At 32.8% G+C, this 21,687-nt stretch overlaps 1 protein-coding gene across 2 annotated transcripts in view; it reads left to right on the forward strand.

Annotated features, from left to right (window-relative positions):
* LOC140445260 (uncharacterized) overlaps positions 1-21,687 on the forward strand; it is a 92,114-nt gene that overhangs the window by 16,448 nt on the left and 53,979 nt on the right. For both annotated transcript variants that reach the window (XM_072537178.1, XM_072537179.1), the window contains 2 exons: positions 11,003-11,299; positions 14,387-14,623. In XM_072537178.1, coding sequence (XP_072393279.1) covers positions 11,003-11,299; positions 14,387-14,623 — 534 coding nt within the window. The remainder of the gene's footprint in view (positions 1-11,002; positions 11,300-14,386; positions 14,624-21,687) is intronic.

The following is a 21,687-nucleotide window of genomic DNA, read 5'->3' on the forward strand; positions in this document are numbered from 1 at the left end:
CAAGTTTAGTCAAGTTGTTTTGAGGTTAGTTTAATTATTGTTTAACGAGACGTTTAAATTTTTACAAAGGCAGTACAAATGCTACGTACTGTAGCCGACAAAGTAGCTGCTGTGTTAATAATTGGGGAATGAGGAAATTATTCGAGAGCTTATTTGAGGAAGCTTCTTCGAAAGTTGGTCGACCAACAATTAGTGATGACAAAAAAATTTGCATAATTTCAGAAATGGTAGTGAACCCTACTTCTTCTAATACCCAAGTTGCATCTATCTATGGAATCAGTCAAAAGACAGTACACCGAGTGTCGGCTGAAAACAAATTTCATCCATACAAATTCAAAATTGTGCACCAACTTTCAGATGATGACCCCGACCGAAGACTAGAATTCTGTGAAAATATGTCCAATAAAATTAACCAACAGCCCGAGTATATAAAAATAATTTATTTTAGTGACTAAAGTACTTTGTCTCTCAGTGGAAATGTTAACACACACAATGTCAGGTATTGAAGGGACACAAATCGTTCCGTCGTTCGTAAAACTTACACTTAATTAAAAAAAAATCTTTGGGAAGGTATTTTGGGAAACCACATAGTTGGGCCTGTTTTTCTCAGTACTAATTTAACCGGTGAAGTGTACCTGGAGATGTTACAAAATGCAATTGAACCTTTAATACTTAAAATTCTGGAGGATAATCAAGATGAATTCGGCAACTTGGAAATAACGTTTCGACAATATGGTGGTCCTGCACACCATTATAGTGAAGTAAGGCGTTACCTAGATGAGGAATAACGTGGTAGATGGATTTAACGACAAGGTACGATAGAATGGCCAGCTCGGTCACCGGACCTTACACCATTAGATTTTTTTCTATGGCAATTTTTCCCGACACATTTGAACGAGTACGGCAAGAGTTTAGAAATAGGATGCATTACTGTCAGAAAGTAGATGGAGCACATTTTGAACACTTACTGTATGAACTGGTTGTTAAATATTTATTAATTAAATGAAAAGCTACAATTTTAGTATTTATTTAATGTATTCATCAAAATGAGCTTAAACTCAAATAAAATTATTATGACTAAATAGGCATTTTCAATACCTTTCAAACGAGGTATCACTTGCCATAAGATCCCACTTAAAATTATTTGTCATAGTGGTGCTGTAACGTCATCTGTCACCATTACGTCACCTGTTATAACTAGTTGAGAAGCCTACGTCTGTTTATTACCTCGTTTATTACCTCCCTCCAAATTTCACTATTATAACAATAACCATTAATTGATGGATTCGACCGTTACTTGATGGAAATTCATTTTATGTAACAATAAAACACTGAAAACTTTGTTTTCAAAACTTCCACAAATTTTTATTTTAACTTCTTATCACTACAGCTGTTTCGGCTGATTGCCTTTCTCAAGTGATCTGTTTTTGGCATGGGTTAACACTTTATAGTCTCTAATGAAATAAGTTGAGGAGGGGAGAACTGTTTGTCTCAAGCTGGTCATTCAGAATTATATCTGTGTTTTTTAATTTATTGATTTCCATAGATTCTAACAAAGATAGCTTAAGGCCTTTATTTTGAATGTGTAGAATTTTAAATTCGTCATCAAAAGAATGATTATGATCTAGAAGATACATACGCACTTCACCTTCTAGATCATAATCATTCTTTTGATGACGAATTTAAAATTCTACACATTCAAAATAAAGGCCTTAAGCTATCTTTGTTAGAATCTATGGAAATCAACAAATTAAAAAACACAGATATAATTCTGAATGACCAGCTTGAGACAAACAGTTCTCCCCTCCTCAACTTATTTCATTAGAGACTATAAAGTGTTAACCCATGCCAAAAACAGATCACTTGAGAAAGGCAATCAGCCGAAACAGCTGTAGTGATAAGAAGTTAAAATAAAAATTTGTGGAAGTTTTGAAAACAAAGTTTTCAGCGTTTTATTGTTACATAACAATAACCGTTCAAAAGATACGAGGGTAACGGACTTACTTTGACTAGCTCTGTATATCACAGATGAGGAGGATGATACGTGTATATATACATATATATATATATATATATATATATATATATATATATATATATATATATATATATATATATATATATATATATATGTAACTATTTTAATAGTCAGTTATGCGGTCGCTTAAGAGTAGTCAGTAGACTTTAAGACATTGATAAAATAAGAAGATTGTACACTTAGATCTAACCTAATGGACGCCAAAATCAGATCGATTACATAATAATTATTAAACATCGCTGGAAAACATGTATGGTCAATGTAAAACACGACCTTGTGATGATTACGGCTCTGATCACCAATTCCTTTTTGCAACACTAAAATTTGCAACGCAAAAATTCAAAGAATGTGCTAGGGTCTGAAACAAGTAGATACCACAAACAGAAGATACACAACGATTTGAAAGCCAATATTAAAAAAATATTTTACCAACCATCGGTACTCATGATTCCAAAAACGTTTGTCTATCTTTTAAAAACACCTTGATACATAATCTTGACTCACTGCGAGGCATAGTCTAATGCCGACTCAATCGGACCAAAAAGAGTGTGGATGTCTGCAGATACCTTTGAACTTGTTGAAGAACGTAAAAAACTCAAAATTTTTGGAACCCTCTTAGGAATTTCCACTACCGATAGCTATCTAGAGCTATTTAGGCTGCTTGTTGACGAGACAAGAACAAGCATATAGAGAAAATCTGCAGTGAGATTTAACAACACGCCGACACAGATAACACCAAAGAACTCTTGGGTAAAGTCATACTATTCACACGTAAATTCAAGCAGAAATGTTGGTATATTAAATATATTAAGTCGATGTACAGGCGGATTTGGTTATAGGAGGTTATACAGGTTATAGATGTTTAGAGGACGTGTTGTAAGTCTCTATATGCCGATACGAATTAGATGCCCGCAGACACCCCGTATGTACCTGAATATCAGGCCTCCACTTTCCACTCCCCTTCAACAGGGACACACCACACTAGCTTTGAAATTGAACCTGACATACTTTTTTCCAAAGTGGAAATCGTTCTGAAAAGACTTAAATTCAACAAAGCAGCAGGCTATGATTTTATTACTGCTGATGTCTTGAAGCATTTTCCGGTATGTGAGAACATTACATCGATTGTGTAATAAAATCTGGCACATAGGCGTCTGGCCTGAGAATTGGAGAAAGACCATAATCATACCTCTACATAAGAAAGGTCCAACAAATAATTGTAACAACTATAGACCACTAGCTCTAATATAACACGCCAATAAAGTGAACCTCTACATCGTGCCATGTCGTCTAGAAAACTTCATAGGTTGGCAAATAGCACCTGAGCAGGCTGGATTTGTGAAGGGCAGAGGTTCTAGACAAAAAATCCTTAATGCAAAAAATATCATAGAAAAAGCCAGAGGATATCAGATCCCCATATTTATATGTTTTGTTCATTATACAAAAGCATTTGATAATGTAATATGGAACAAACTATGAAACATATTAACGACAATGGGTGAACCTAAACACTTGACTCACCTTATTGACAAACTGTATCAAGATAACCTGGCATATATTCGAATGAACGGATAACTATCTGATGAATGGACTTTGGATAAGGGAGTACGCCAAGAATGCGTTTTGTCTCCTTTATTATTGAACATCTATTTAGAGTAGTAATGGTGAACGTAGTGATTTTTAACTCACGCCGTGATAAGTGACCGTGGTTTCTTTCATGATCTTCATGACTTTCATGATCACCGTTCTTTTAAGTAGAGTAACAGGTAGTCACAGTAATCGTAAATTAAACAACACGATTACGATCACTCTGTATTAGGTAGTACTATAAAAACATATTGCTGATAATGAATATGTTTAACTAACGTTAACTAACTGAAATCATAATAATATGATGATTTGACTTATGACTTGACAATTACAATACTAACAATAAAGTAATCCGTTTAAAACACTATAAAACATTCTTGACAACGCTACCTCTTTAAATAAAGCTTAAAATAACTCTAGAATTTCACATAATTTTTGTTATAAACCTTTAAGAATGTTTTTATGAAAGAAAAAATATATTAAAAACGTTTATTACATTATTTTAGATTCAATATTTTAAAAAGATAAAAATATCAGTAGATAATAACATAAATTATCCCGTATTTCAGTTCCTAATATTCACGGTTGGTAAATCCCCAGATGTAAGTCATCGTTTCCCAAATCAAAATATTGATATCACCGAGAATATTATAATATTTATTATATAAATCACCGTGACTAAATCACCGGTAGGGAGATTACGTCCCATTACTTGTTCAAAGAAGAAAATGAGAAATAAAAAAGGCGGTGTCAAGATATCTATGTAACTTACGTTTAGCAGACGACACTACACTTCTAGCCTTTGCTACAGAAGAAATTACTAACTTATTAAAAAAACTGGAAGCAGAAAGTGCTGAATTTGGACTCAAAGTTAACTACAACAAAACCAAAATGATGGTTATTGATCGGCAACAACGGTTTTCTGAAACCCGAACTATTGCAGGATAGGAGGTACTCTTCTCTATGATATATCTTGAGCTCTAGTTAACAAGACACAGACAGTTCTGCTTCTTCTTCTTCTTTTTATATAGACATGACTCTGTCTGTTTTTCAATGTGACTCCAGCAAGTTGTCGTTCCATCGTTTTCGTGGTCTTTCTTACCCAGTTTTTGATGTTCTCCACCTTGCATCTACGTCGTATATATGTACTTCTAGCTCTGTCCCATAGTGTCTTACCATCAATTTTTTTAACTGTTTTCGTGTCTGCTGTTTCTAACGTCCTTTTTGTCCTCTCTGTGTCAGCTCTTGTTTTTGTCGCATATGCCAATATTGGTCTGATGACTGTTTTGTAAATTCTGCCTTTCGTTTCTCTGTCGATATTTTTATTTCTCCATATTGTTTCATTCAGGCAGCCTGCGGTTCTGTTTGCTCTATTCACTTGATCGTTCATTTCAGTTTCGAGCTTTTCATAGCTAGATAATGTGATGCCTAGATATAATGTGATGCCTAGATTTCTCCATCACTTGTTGTATTATTTGACCTTCCAGCTCCAATTTACATCTTAGTAAATTTACTGTTGTAATAATGTATTTTGTCTTTTTTGAGGAAATTAACATGTTAAATTTTTTGGCGGTTATATTAAATTGGTGCAGCATACGTTGTAAATCATCTTCACTTTGAGAGAGTAGTATTGCGTTGTCTGCATAGCAGATTATTTTAGGTTGTTTTTCTCCCATTTGGTATGCTTTTTTTTTATTTCATCCATAATCAGGTTAAACAATCGAGGACTCAGGGAATCTCCTTATCTTACCCCATTGCCAGCTTCAATAGGTTCGGCTAGTTCTTCTTCTACTTTTACTTTTATTGTGTTGTTTTGGTAGATATTTTCGATCGTTTTGATTATTCCTATAGGTATTTCTCTTGTATACAGTAAGTGGATAACGTCTTTTAATTTGGCCCGGTTAAATGCTTTCTTAAGGTCCACGAAACATAGGTATGCCGGTTTGTTATATTCTAATGATTTGTCTTGCATTTGCCTCATTATAAATATAGCGTCAGTGCATGATCTTCCCGACCTAAAACCTTGTTGTTCTTCTGCTAGTGTTATAATTTCATTCAGTTTATTTGTTATCACTTAAGTTGTTAATTTTAGTGTTGTGTTTAATACATAACAATAATGATATTGAAAGAGACTGGATCAACTTAAGGGACGCTATATGCAACGGTGCGATAGAAGTCATTGGTGACTACCAGCGGAAGAAGAAGAACGAATGGATGACAGATGAAATATTACACCTTATGGACAGAAGGAGGGAAAATAAGAATAATCCCGAACAATATAAAGAACTGAATAGAACTGTCAGCAGAAAGATAAAAGAATCCAAAGAGAAATGGTTACAAGAAAAATGTCAAGAGATAGAAGAGCTAAAACGAAGACACGATAGTTTTAATATGCATAAAAAAAATCAAGGAGTTTACTTATACTTACAAGAAAAAACAGTTTGGTAGGTTAATAGATGAGAACAACAAACTTATTGTAGATAAAGAAGAATAGTTGCAGACTTAAGCAAATTACATAAAAGATTTATTTACGGATTATCGTCATATTTCTACGAACACGCTTGATCTGAATGGACCAAAAATATTGAAAAGTGAGGTGATAAAAGCTATAGATCAAACGAAAGATGGGAAAGCAACAGGATGCGATGAAATACCAGTCGAATTTTTAAAAGTTTTTAACGAGAACAACCTGAATGTAGTATTGGAACTGTTTAATAAGATATACGATACTGGTCAAATTCCATCGGACTGGTTGAAATCTACATTTGTGCCTCTTCTCAAGAAATCGAATTCTAAGACGTGTAGTGAATATCGCCTTATAAGTTTAATGAGTCACGCCCTTAAAGTATTCTTGCGTATTATCCATTCAGCAAAATTAGAACACAGCATAAGTAAAATATAGTTCGGTTTTAGATGCGGTTTTGGAACTCGAGAGCCGCTCTTTGCAATACAAGTGTTGATTCAAAAAATGTCTAGATCAACAGAAAGATGTTTACGCCTGTTTTATCGACTGTGAGAAAGCATTCGATACTATCAAACATGACAAACTCATAGAACTATTACATCTTACAGGACTTGACACTAAGGACATCCAGATTATAAAAAATCTATATTGGAATCAAACAGCCCACATGAAGAATGGACATATGGTGAGTGAAAACGTAACCATTTCGAGAGGGGTTAGACAGGGCTGTATTCTTTCGCCACTGCTTTTCAACCTGTACACGGAACAAATATTTCTAGAGGCACTGGAAGAGTACAACGAGGGCATCAAGATTAATGGCGTACCAATAAGTAATTTTCGATATGCAGATGACACTGTTATACTGGCTGATAACATCGAAGATTTACAGATAATGCTAAATAGAGTAAATACAACTGGCAACCAATTTGGACTGAAGATCAATAGAAAGAAAACTAAATTTATGGTGATCAGTAAAAAGAACATTCAACATATCGACCTGAATATTGAAGACGAACGTATTGAAAGAGTACACCGATTTAAAAATCTGGGATATACAGTAAATGATAAGTGGGACCCAGACGTAGAGATTCAGATCCGAGTTGAAATAGCAAGATCCAAATTCATCAAAATGAGAAACCTCTGAAGCAACCGCCACCTAAGCGATAACCTCCGATGGCGCGCTCCGATGGACAGAGTGACCAACACAGAGGTATTAAGACGAATGGGTAAAGAGATGGAATTGTTAACAACTGTTAAAAGGAGGAAAGCATCATACCTGTGCCATGTGTTCCATAATTATAAGTACAGTCTGCTACAGCTTATCGTGGAAGGCAAGATTAAAAGTAGAAGAGGTTTGGGCAGAAAGAAGAAATCCTGGCTGAGAAATTTGAGAGAATGGTTTCAAATACCAGAAGCTGCGAACATAATACATGCGGCACAAAACAGAGAAACCTATCGTTTGATGGTCGCCAACCTTCGGTAGAAGACGGCACATAAAGAGAAGAGAGTTTAATACAATAATACCTCTGTAATTTTCCGGGTCCGATTTGTCTCTCTATTTGAAGAGAGGTATTAGGATGCTTGATCTCCATTCTTGAGAAATTTTGTTTTGTTCTGTTTTTTGGACTAGTTTTTATAGTTATTTGGTTAGATCTGGTCCTCAGTACTCTAGGAGTTCGTTCGGTGTTCTGTCCTCCCCTGGTGATTGTCTATTTTTTAATTTCCTTTATGACCTCTTTACCTCTTCCTCCTCAATATTTATTTCTTCGTTTGTCGTTAACTCTGGTGTTGGTGATTCATTATCGTCACCTTTAATAGCCACTATAATATATACAATGTTCTACCTAAGGATTTAAAACAACTTTCGATGAATAAATTTAAAGTAAGTCTGAAAAGATATCTTTTGAGATTTGCTTTTTACTCTGTTAGTGATACTTTGATGACTTCAAGGCAGTAACATGAACATGCATGTACTCACTATGTTGGTATATGTCTTATTTTTTATATTTTATGTTATGCGTATTAATGTATTTTCATCTCCTACTACATTTTGTGTATGTTATATATTATCTTTTTTACTTATACCGTCTTATACATATAATTGACTTGCTACAAACAAATGTAAAATGTGTAAACGTAGTTAAATAAATCTTGAATCTTGAATCTTGAAATCTTTAGCTAATAGGGATCGAAAGTAGTCTACCCATGTTTTCTTCTGAATGTGTTTCGTTCTATTAGTTCGTTCATCTCTGTTCTTTGTCCTCTGATCATTCTCCATATTTCTTTTTGTGTTCCGTAAAAGTCGTGCTCCATCTGTTTTGAGAAGCTCTGCCAGTGTTCCCTTTTTATTTTTTAACTAAAGTATTCGTTTCATTTCTAATTCGTTTATAGTGTTTGTATTCCTGTTGTGTTTGTTATGGTCTGTAATGTAAAAAGGCTTTCTTGTTTTCCTTATAGTTTGTCTTCACTTCCTCTCTAAACCATGTTGCTGCGTTAATTATGTTTTTTTTTTGAGTTTTTCTCATGAGAAAAAATTTGATACCGAAGTGATAAAGGAAGACAATATAATCAATTAAGGCGAAGAAAGCACAGAGCCAGAGCGAATAAGTAGAGAAGAAGTAATAGAAGGATTATCAAATATAAAAATAGGCAAGGCAGGTGGAGATAAAGAAATTGAACCGGAAATAGTAAAATACATGGGAGAAGAAGGAATAAACTGGCTATGGAAAATATATAAAGAGGCGTGGGAAAAACAAACAATCCCTAAAGACTGGCAGAACAATATCATCGTACCAATATACAAAAAAGGACAACATGTAAACTGCGACAACTATAGAGCAATATGTCTGTCATCGGTATGCTTTAAAATATATACGAAAATAATAGAGAAGAGACTGAGACAAGAAGTAGAAATGGTATTGGGAGAAGAACAAACGGCATTTAGACCGGGAAGACAGACAAATGATAACATATATCATTAGAAACCTAATAGAAAGAAGCATAGATACGGGGGAAAAACTAGTATTAGCATTCATAGACCTAAGAGCAGCATTTGACACGATAGAAGGACATATTAGAGGGAAATGCTTGAGGAAAATAAACGTACCTAATGTTTTAATAAAAATTATAGAAAGTACTTACAAAGAGGTAAAAGGAAGGGTACAAATAACAGGGGAAAGATCGAAAGCATTTAATTGGAAGAGAGGTATTAAACAAGGAGATAGTCTCAGCCCTTTGCTATTCATAATAGTAATGAATGAATTGATAAGAAACACTAGAGTCAGAACCAATCAACTACAGACAATAATAGGTTACCGCAAATTACAACCGGTAACAATAGAGTCCTTAATGTATGCAGACGACACAGTACTAATAGCAGATTCCGAGAATAAAATGCAGAAACTAATCGATATATGGGTAGAACAAATAGAAGAACTAAAAATGGAGATAAACGATGAAAAAAGTAAGATAATGTAATCAGCGGCAAAGGACTTAATGAAGATAATCAAATAAAGATAAAATGTAAAAACTGAATTGGAAATAGTAACAACTTACGAATACCTGGGAAGTATGATAACTAATGACGAAAAAATAGACTGTTAAATAACAAATAGAGCAAAGAAATCAAACAAGTTATATTATGCGTTAACCCCAATAATGGGAAAAAGAGAACTTGCACGAGAAACAAGAATAAAAATATATAACACAATAGTGATACCGACTGTCCTCTATGCAAGAGAAAACTGGACAATTCTGGAAAAACATAAGAGCAGGATAAACGCAATGGAGATGAGACATCTAAGAAGGATAGTTGGAAAGACAAAATGGGATAGATTAAGCAACGAGACTATTAGGAGAATGGCCAACCAGGAACCGATAATGAACAAAATAACAAAGAGACAAATGAACTGGTATGGGCATCTGATGAGGATGCAATCCAATAGAATGACAAGAAAAGTTTATGAAGCAAAAAACATCGGAAAAAGAAAAAGAGGCAGAACAAGAAAAAAATGGATACAGCAATTAGTAGAGGCGGGAAAACTTAAACAAAAATCACTCGAGGAATTGAAAATAATGGCAGAAAACAGAAAAGAATGGAAGAGGTGGGTAAATGGAAATTAAAATAGCTAGCCCAAATTCGATACCCTGATAGGATAAAAGGAAGGGGAGAAAGAAAGAGTTTTTCCCAGCTTTCCTCGATGTTATCGTTTTCTAATATTTCAAACAATAAGGGAAGCGTTTTATGACCAAAAACAAAAAGAAGTAGATCAAGTCAGAGGGAAGATGATAATATTGGGGGATTTTAACACTCGAATGTTTACACCCAAAAGCCCATGAGCTGACGTGGGCAGGTGTGCTATTCCTGAATTAGATCTATCCCCTGCCAGAATCGCAGAGAAGTATCCACCCGCTACCCATAAATAAAATGAATAGAAAGAAATAGAATATGATAAAAGAAATATAGAAAGTTATAGACTCCTACTGGACCAGAATAAAGAAATATGTCGAAGCAGTAGTAAAATATGAAATAGTAATAGAAAATTGTGCCCGTTAAAATCATTGGTTTTACGATGAATTCAATAATAAAAAACAAAAGAAAAAAATGTAGCCTACAGAATAAAATGCTTATAGAATAGACTATGCTGCGAATTCGCAACATACAGAATAAAAGAAAGGAAGAAACATCTATCGAGTTTTTTAGTACGGTGGCTGTGTTTAAGTTGCTTTATCTACTGATTGAGTTTCTATATTATTATATTAAGTTACGTCATGTTGTCGCATTTACCCCATATTTATGTAATACTATGTGCCTAATTTATTATGAATTAAAGCACTGTACATTTTTATCATACAGCATCCCGTATATATCAATCTTTAAGTATAAGTATCTAATCATGCTATATTTTCAGGTACTCTATCAAGACAATTTCTTTTTTATTTCCTTCGCACCACAAGCCTTAGATCCCATTCCCAAACATATGGTTTTTGTACTTGACACCAGTGGAAGTATGTACGATTTTAAAATTGCGCAGCTTAAGGATGCAATGTTAAAAATTTTACCTCAGTTAAATGAAGAGGATGTTTTTACTATTATTCAATTTGAATCGTACGTTTACGATTGGGATACATACAATAATAAAAAGGATGTCTTTAATTCCATGAATCCGCAATACCTGACTTATGGAAGCTTGGCTAGTCAGTTCCCGGTAAGCAGTAGTATTCCAATAAATCCATATTAATTATTTAAAAGTATTTAAAATGTTTCCTCGTTCAAAATAGATAGTTAGCTCCCCTTTTGAAGCAAGTTATCAACAGCGCAAATATGTATATAAGTGAAGACTAGAGTGTTAGTTTACGTATCCAAAAAACAAGTACCTATACCACTAGTAGTAAATCCCTAAAAAATACCATACAAACCAGCACAACTGTCTAAGAAAAAGAGTGAGTTTGTACGTATATGAAGCAAGACGCTCAAATTTTGCTCTCCAGATCCGTCAAAGATTTGCTTCACTGATGTGATATGTAATTGATTACAATTCTATAGTGCAATACATCAAATAAAATCGTATTTGGTGTATTGTAGCAATAGTCAAGTCGATATTCCTCATAGCATATCTATACTTCATAAACGTCTGTAATGACTTTTATATAGTCCGGAGCTATTGCTATTGCTGATAAAGCAAACGAACGCTACAGTGATCACCATCAATATAGCAATGTAAAGCAAATACTAACTTATGTTAATTTGAATAAACTGTATTTAGTAAATACTATTTTATTTTACCATTTTATTCATGAGAAGAGCGCTTGAATAAAAAGGAATTATTTGATCTCTATTTGATATTTAAATTGCCTGACCTGTTCGATTTCTTCTCCAGAGACATATATCTTTGCGTTGGGGTAATCATTTCTATTTATAATCATTGTTTTTGTCTTCTTGATATTTATTTTTTTGGTAAAAGAAATAAAAAAAATAAATTGTTCCCAAGAAGAACTCCATAGTTTTGTACAGAAGTAAAGCAAAAATGTAAAGAAAACAAAAAAGAAAAGAAAGAAGAGTTGAGATTTGATTTCACGTATAGTGCCTCTGGATATTCGCTTAAACTTATTTCATCCAAGCAGGAATCATCATCAGGGCCACTGGTACAGAAGCTCTAAACGTGAGAACAAATCTTTTCCGTCAAAAAAAAGTAACAATAAAATATCTTTAATTTGGACGCTATAGCAACATCTGATAATAAATCTCGAAAGTGGAAATTCACAGATTTCTATTGACGAAACCAAAATTTAGATTTTTGTTTTAATCTGTGGCTTCTATAATTTTGCAAGGCAACACAGACGCTGCTAAAGATGTATGAGAAATATGGAGGATCTAGAAGTTGCATCCCACAACATATCTCCTTATTTAAGCAAAAATCTTTGACGAATGGGTTTCTTGTACTCATAAAGAGTATACCGAAATAAAAGACAGGACAGTTAAGATTTGATTTCAAGTATAGCGTTTCTGTAGCAGGAATCATCAAAGCGACTGGTACATTTTTCAGCAATGAATGAAAGAGATGACATAAAGAAAATATCTTTCACTCCACCCGTCAATCAAAATCCTACTGTCAAAAATATTCGCGCCAATCTACGCGCCAATTGCCACGCTGGTCCCCACGCCAACCTCCCGGGTATAAATGACCCGTCCTCTATTCCCAGCACTAGTAATGCATTGATTATTGATCAGTGTAGTAGTATTTTGGGGATAGGAAGACTGAGACCTCAGAAGCCCTAAAGAAGACATCGAAAAGGATGTCGAAAGCTCGGCGCAATGATAATTGACGAGGGTTCAATTCGGAAGACCGCTGAGTTTAATATTAATTCCTGTAATAGTATTAATCTTAGCTCTAGGTTTAAATGTACTAACCGCGGAAACCTTTCGAAACATTAGTGCCAAAACTCGCAACGTAAATAAATACAAAAGAAAATAGAATAGAATGTGGAAGGCAACCGTAAATACATATTTCTGACTATTTGGGCGTCATCAGTGCCATGGTGTAGCTAAGATAGAAAAGGAGCAAGGTAACTTGGGAAAGGATCTACAGGAGCCATGTGACCAATTGTTGGCAGTACTGTATTATGGAAGTCCCTACATTTCAGTCTGGTGACTACAACACAGCAACGGAGGAAGCTACAGCTGTAAAGAGGAAAGATTCACTCAGTAATGTGACAATAATGTCAGAAGACTCTACATTCTAGAACTACATCTATCACAGCCACAGAGGATTTCACCACTTTAGGAAAGGAACGCGACTTATTAAACATAATTAAACATAAAAAGGAAGTTAATTAATGCTATAACTAACATTGATTTTAGTATAATACAGATAAGGAAAAATTATTGGCAAAACTCGCAACGTAAATACAACAGAAAATAGATGAAGGTGAAAGGCAACCTTAATACGTCATATTTCTAACTATTTGGTCATTATCATTATGCTTCAGCCAAATCCTTTTTTATATTTAAAACATTTGGTGTTCCTTTACTCAGATAGTGGATTCCTCCGTTACTGTGTTAGTTTAAGCTCTAAAACATAGGGTCTTCTGACATTCTTGCCACAATTGGTCACATTGCTCCTAAGGGATCCTTTTCTCAGGTAGCTGTTGCTTTCTCCGTGGCTGTGTTGTAGAATCACCAGGCTGGAATGCAGGTACTTCTGACAGTACTGCCACAATTAGTAGCATGGATCCTGTAGATCCTTTCTCAAGTTAATTTGCTCCTTTTCTAACTTGGCTGGACTGTACTGATGACGACAGTATTTGTAGTTGCCTTCCACCTTCCAACAAATGTCATTTTTTTACAACTTTTTTTATAACAGCTGAAGAATGACTGGTGCGATTTGAATAATTTTAATTTTGAAATATTTTTAGAAGTACAAGGAAGCATTAAAATTATTGGCAGAGAATCCGGTTTGCATTTAATATTTTAAATTTTTATGTGGTACCATTTAAAATAATCTGGCTTATAAGCATAAAAACTTCTTTTCTGTTAAATTGTAAGTTGTTAAAATGATTTTCAAATAGAATTTGAATTAATGTTTTAGAAGACATGCTGGTTATTCTAGTACATCCTGATATTTTAAGCAAAGATAAACATAAACAATATGATTGTATTTAATAAATTGTTTGTTTCGCATAGGGAAAGTTTTGAAATCAATTTTATCACTGCAAAAAAAGATTTTGCTCGTAACCATTTAATAGTAACGTTCCATCTTTCGAAGAAATACCTCTTACCCATTTTTATTTTGTAGTCGTATTCTCCTTCAGTAATTCAAGCCACCAAACAAAATATTGCAACAATGAAGAATATCATAAATGACTGGTTTGCTGGAGGTGGTACGAACAGTATAGGAGGTTTAGAAGTTGGACTAATGGCTGTCTCAAAGACACAACAATTTTACCCAAATAAATATTTACCCATTATTGTCTTCCTCACAGACGGAATGCCAAGTGTTGGATCTTGGGATACAAATTACATAAATCAAGTGGTAATTATATTTCTTACTATATCCATATTAGTTTTAATTTAAGTTTCAATTTTAACTAAATATAAAAAATACAATTAAAATCTCACTTATACGAGGTTTTGATTCCTCAAAGGTATGACAGAAAATTCTGCACTGTTTAATTATAAAAAAACTAATACAGAAGTAAAAACTTCAAATTTTTATATTGGTATAAATATAAAATTTGTTTATAAACTTGTTAAAAGTGTCGTCCAAAAATTAAAAATGCATAACGTTTTCAATCTGAATCAGATCATCCTCAGTGCATTCTGTTGGTACTTGTAGCTAACACAAAAATTGAATTGGAGACATATGTGGTTTACATATTATAAATTTAAAATAAAATGCGACCATAGGTCGATGACATTGGTTGTAAAAGTTAATACTTAAAGAGCAACATGGTTCCTTGCTCGACTGCAACACGTGACGTGGTTCTTGTCAGTTCAAACTAGAGGCCAACTGCTATTAATATGATACTTAATACTAACTAACTGATAATTAATAAAACGAATATTTATTTTTTTTTTTTCGCCAAATTGACAAAAATCTTGGTTGCTGTAATTTAATGGTAAGATTTATTTTGCAAAATAATTTAAAGCATTTGTGTTAGTTTATATTTATTTGGTTTTTATGCAAGAAGGTACATGCTGGTTTTTGTACGTATATCGATTTCATAAGACGTCATTTAATTTTTTTAAAGCTTTTTTATAACAACTCGAGAAATATCAGATCGACTTGGGTAATTTTTATTTTAAAATATTTGTATAAATATCTGTATAAAATATAATAAAATAAATTAAAATTTAGTAAATTAAATTAAGTAAAATCGAATCGAATAAAATAAAATAAATTAAATTAAAACCATGTCTCCGTACGTGGACGATAAGAAAGCTTTCACTCCCAGAATTACAACTAATATCACTTTTTGATTTTTTAAAATCATTTAAAATATATTGATAATCAAAATGAAGTAATTAATCACAAAATAATAATAAAAATGTAAATGATGAATAAATTCTATTTTATATTTAACAAATTTTGAAAATTACTAAAATCATTAAACAAAATTTTCAAAGGAAAAATTAAGATTATTCAAACTTTGAAGAACTTGTGTTGTATTATTATAAAAAAAGGGATGTGGCAGTCCAGTGGGACTGCCGGTAGAAGTTACACTTTTATACACGCATTCGCCGTTACAAATTTATTTGGGAGTCAATCTGCACAATCATTACATATGTAATGCTATAGGTAAGACATAGCAGAAAGAGAAACAGAATTAATAACAACTTACTAACAATTAATAAACAACATTTCACCTATAATAGGAGTATAGTAAATGAAGGATTGAATCAATATTTTGATGAAAATGTATATTTTTATTTTCATATATGTATGAAAGGAGTTGAATGCAAAAATTTTTTTACACATACTCTGCAGTAAAATTCATTGTTTATTTTGTTATTAATATAAAAATACAATACAGTACACTGCAACATAATTCAATATAATAATACAATACAAATTAAAATGCAATATTCCTAAGTATTTAAAAATGACAATAATATACATAAAAAAATACACTACAATACAGTGCAACATAATTCAATATAATAATACAATACAAATTAAAATGCAATATTCATGAGTATTTAAAAATGACAATAATATACATAACTTTTCTACTAACGCATATGTTAAATTTACCATGTAATAATATTAATAAAAAAGTCCTCCCCGACTGGGAATAGAACCCCGGTCTCCCGCGTGACAGGCGGGGATACTGACTACGATACTACCGAGGACATGACAAAAACGTATTTCAAAATTCACAGTTCTGGGTCATACAGTGATTTATTGAGATTATTATTTTGAAATACAAAAGACTAATATAATAAACATTTAATAAATAATACAAAACATATCACATAAATAATAATATACATAATATAATACATACAATATATATATATATATATATATATATATATATATATATATATATATATATATATATATATATATATATATATATATATATATATATATATATATATATATATATATATATATATATATATATATATATATATATATATATATATAGAAATGTTTCTTCAACGTCGATATTCCCAAAAAAAAATCTTTATTTCGAAATAAAAAGTTACAATTTTTGAGAAATTCTACAAACTACTACATTTAATGATTTAAACTTGACTATTGAAACATAATAATTACAATAATAATAAAAATATTGATTTCTTCCTATTTATAACGTCGGATATCGGAATCTGCTGATTCTTAATAGTAAGGGAGCTTATGGCTACATTTCTCCTCCCTCCATTGGTTGGGACTTCGTCCTCGAAGTTTTGGTTACTTCGGCTATCAGCTCGTCTAGTATCTGGATCTGGGCAGGATGCAATTTTTCTCCAAATAGGATTTTGGAAATTCGTTTTCTTTTCCTAATTAGGAAGATTATTAGGAAAGCTAAAATAGTTAAAAATATTATAACAGAAGTGGTGCTCAGTCCTATGGATAATCGGGGTAGTACTTCTATGGTATCTATTGGTTGAATTTGGCCATGTGTCTCTGGGATTGTTAATTTTTCAATTTTCATCTCATGGTTTGGTATTAATTTTATTGGAACAATTTTTGGAATGGAAATATCTTGAGACGTCTTTTTATTAAATTGGATACCTTCAATCATTATTGGTACATCTGTCGTCAAGAGGCTGGTTGAATTAATTTCTATCTGCTGGATTCTCATTGGGTGAACTATTCCTAGCAATATGACTTTGCTGGTTTCTTGGAAAAAGTTCTCTGTGATTAATGTTTTTGTGCAATTATCTACATTGGGTATGTTACATTTGGATTGTACATAGTTGGAACAAACTATGTTATCGCCTTGTCCTATACAAGTGTTGAACCATTTATTATTTGTATAGTAGCTTGCAGGTGGCAGAATCATAACATGATCTTTGTTTGGAATGGGATAGATTTTATAGGTAGTATAAGGAATTTCATGGAGTATAGGGATTTTAATTATTATGAGCATTGTATTTGAAGTTACACAAACTAACGTTTTTGTTGATTCTATAAGTTCATAAGGGTGTTCATTACTATTGGGAATTGAATTTCTGGGATAAATTTTGAGAAGGTTCTCTTTAAGGTCTATTATTTCCTTTAAAGTGAATAATTCTATATTGGAGATATTAAGTTCAGATAAAGTAATGGTTCTAATAAGTTTCATTAGAAATTCGTTTATATTTTGGAGATTTATTATCTCGTTGTGTAGAATGATATAGCTGTCAAAATCAGCTGATAATTTGTTGAGTGCAGATATGAGAATTGAATTATCAGAATTTAGTTTTTCTAAAAGTTTATCGAATCTCGTGTTAAAAGAGTTTCCATAAGATATTTGGTTATTAAATTTTTTTATGATTTCGTTTTGTTTATTTTCTAAAGAGATTATGTGTGATTTTAACAAGTCTAAGTCAGAGTCGTCTGGATTTCCAGTCACGTATTTGATGGCTGTACCTAGAAAATTAAAAAGTCCGCGTTTCTGTTTTCGCGTAATCTTGTGTAGATCGTCTTTTGTTTGTTCTTGTATGTGGGTGTATTGGGAGTACAGTAGCGAGAGAGGTGCATTTTTGAAATGATCTTTGAAATAGCTTGTCGGACTAGCGTCAATACTGTCGGATAATTTGTCTAGTGGAATGTGAAGAAAATGTCTGTGATAGTGGGAGATTTCTCTTGATTTGCCTATCTCTTCAGCATAGTAACCATTATTCGGAATCTCCTGAATATTGAGTGGATGGACCAGGGCGAGGATTGTCCTGTGAAAAATTTGGGTCTTGAGTAGGTTTATCTACATGTTTTCGTATTCGTTTTACATATTTAAGGTGAGTGCTTGTTAAATTTTGTTTATCTGTTTTACCGATTATTTTTGTTTTGTCTTGCGTTTCTGGATGAATAGTGGAGAAAGGGGCTTGTAATTTGGACTTATGTTTTTTCTTAGAAACATATAGGGATTTTGTAAGGTCTATTTCCGGAATATCTTCGGCATTTTCGTTTTGTCTATCTAAAAGTTGTTGTCTTTTTTGTTTTTGTTTATTATATAGTTCTGCAATAAAGGGTTGGAGTTCTTCTTTATGTCTTTGATTATATGTTTCGTATATCGGAAGATCAAAGTCGAAATGTATTTCTTCTGCATAGGGTCCGTACAGAATTGAGAACGGGGAATAATCTGTGGAACTGTGGATTGATTGGTTGTAAATAAGAATGGCGTGTGTTAGAATGTCATCTAACGAATCATTTGGATTTTGGGCTTGTAAGGTCCTAAGTTTTTCAATAAGAGTTGAATGAAAGCGCTCTACAGGAGAGTTTGAGGAAGAATTGTTTACTGTTGTAAAATGTATTTCGATTTTGTGGATATTTAGGAATTCTTTAATGACTGCGGAATTAAATTCGGTGCCGCTGTCGCATACAATCTTTTTTGGGTAATTGTGGTGCGAAAAGTAGTGTCTTAATTTATTTAGTATGGAAATGGAAGTTTTGTCGGTGAGCTTATAGCATTGACCGTATTTGGAAAAAGAATCTATTATTGTGAGATACAGGTTTTTATTGCAGTGGAATAGATCGATATGTAATATATCAAAAGGTTTTTGACCTAACAACGGTCCTAATTGGGGAAGTTTATAAGGACGTCGTTCGTACTTATTTTTTAGGCAAATTTCGCATTTATTGATAAAATTAGAAATAGTTGTCTGCATTGAGGGCCAATAAAATTTTTGTTTTAAATGTTTGTAGGTTTCAATTATTCCGTTGTGATTTTCTACGTGATATTTCTTTATGCATTCTATTTGTTGGTTTTCTTCTTCTATGTCCTGAAGTAGTATATTGCAAAATATTGCTTTGACTGTGGAATTTATTTTTTCTTTAAAATAGTTACAGATAAAAGGTCTAAATTCGTGAGGGATTGTTATTGCAAATTTTTGATTTGGTCTAAGGATATTTTGGAAGGTATTTGCTATTTCTGTTTTCCAATTATTTGTCAAAGTGACAGTGTAACGGTGTTTGTTAAAAATTCTTTTGTATCTAATTTCAAAATTATTTGACTCCGGTTTAAAAATAATTTGGTTTGAGGATAAATTAATTGGTTCAGGTGAAATCTCTATTCCAGTGATAGGGTTCTCAACTGATGTATGTTGTGTGTTAGTACTGTTTTGTAAGTTGTCAAAATCGGCAAGGAAATCGTCTATGTCGAAATTGTCGGGTGGTTCAGCACATTCTGAATTCGGGGGTTCAGCACATTCTGAACTCGAGCTTAGGGCATTTATTTGGACTCGGCTAAGAGCATCAGCAACTTGATTCTCTTTGCCTTTTTTATATTTAACTTCAAAATCATATTCTTCTAGTTTAAGTCTCCATCGGGCTAATCTAGAAGTGGGGTCTTTAATTTTGTAGATCCATACGAGAGGATTGTGATCTGTTTCTACAGTGAATTTTTGGTTGTATAAATACATACGGAAGTGTTTACAAGAATCTAGTATGGCTAAAAGTTCTTTTTCAATAGTGGAGTAGTTTCGTTCTGCGGAATTTAGAGTTCGGGAATAGTAGGCAATAGGGTGATTATTTTGAGATAATACTGATCCTATAGCTATATTAGAGGCGTCTGTAGTCAGTACAAAAGGCTTTTCGAAGTCTGGATATTGTAAGACTGGAGAATTAGTTAGCAATTGTTTGCATTTTGCAAAACATTCTAAATAATTTGGATTTGTGGGGTCGATAGTTGCTCCTTTTCGAGTACATCTCGAAAATGGGGACGTTATTTTTGCAAAGTTGGGTATGAATCTTCGGTAGTAACCGATTAAACCAAGAAATGATTTAATTTCTTTTACTGTTTTTGGTAGAGGATATTTTTGTATAGCTTCGATTTTTGCTGGGTTAGGTTTGATTCCTTCGGTTGTCACTACGTGACCTAAGAAAGAAACTTCTTTCGTGAGAAATTCAGATTTGTCTAACTGAATTTTTAAATTATTTTTTCTGAAAGTGTCAAAAATAGTCGCAATATGAACTAAGTGTTCTTGCAGTGACTTGGAAAAAATAATGACATCGTCCATGTAGACGAAGCAAAACTTATGAATAAAGGGCCTAAGAATATTGTCCATTAACCTTTCGAATGTTGCTGGGCTATTCTTTAAACCAAAGGGCATACGTAAAAATTCAAAGTGACCATGCGGAACTGAAAAGGCTGTTTTCCGAATAGAATCCGGATGAACTTCAATCTGATGGTAACCTTGAGCTAAATCTAATGTTGTGAAATAACTGGCTTTTCCTAAGTTATCCAGTATCTCATCTATCTGAGGAAGTGGGTAGCGATCACTTTCAGTATGATCATTGAGCTTCCTATAATCAATTACTAATCTAAATTTTTTCTGACCTGAGGCATCAGCTTTTTTTGGTACTATCCAAACTGGAGCTGAGTACGGTGAAATTGACGGTCGAATTATCTTATTATCTAATAAATTATTTATTTGTTTTTTTATTTCTTCCTGCATTGCTTTGGGATGCCGAAATCCCTTTACATAAATTGGATTTTCATCCTTAGTTTTAATTTCGTGTCTAACAGCTGACGTGAAAGTTAAATTTTTATTTTCGTCGTAAAATACGTCTTTAAATTTTTTGCAAAGACTTATAATTTTATATTTTTCTTCGTTATTTAAGTGCGAAGTACGGATTTTGTTTTCGTTAAAATGCGTCGTTGGAATTTTTGCTATATTATAATTACAAAAGTTCTCAACTTCAATTCTCTTATTAAATTTCATAGGCATAGGTAAGTCGAAAGTGTCTAGAAAGCCGTTTTTTGCAACGTGAATAGAATGGGGAATTTTGATACCTTGAAAGTGTCTTTCGCGCAATAAGACTTCGCCATTATGAACGCTTACTGGAATTTTTTGGTATAAAGTTTCAAATGGAATGCTAACGTGAGGATTCTCAAAGGTTAAAGTATGAGTTGCGTAGCTAATTGTGGCGTGGAATCTTTTCAG

This window comes from Diabrotica undecimpunctata, chromosome 7, assembly GCF_040954645.1.
Source record: "Diabrotica undecimpunctata isolate CICGRU chromosome 7, icDiaUnde3, whole genome shotgun sequence".
Lineage (NCBI taxonomy): Eukaryota > Metazoa > Arthropoda > Insecta > Coleoptera > Chrysomelidae > Diabrotica > Diabrotica undecimpunctata.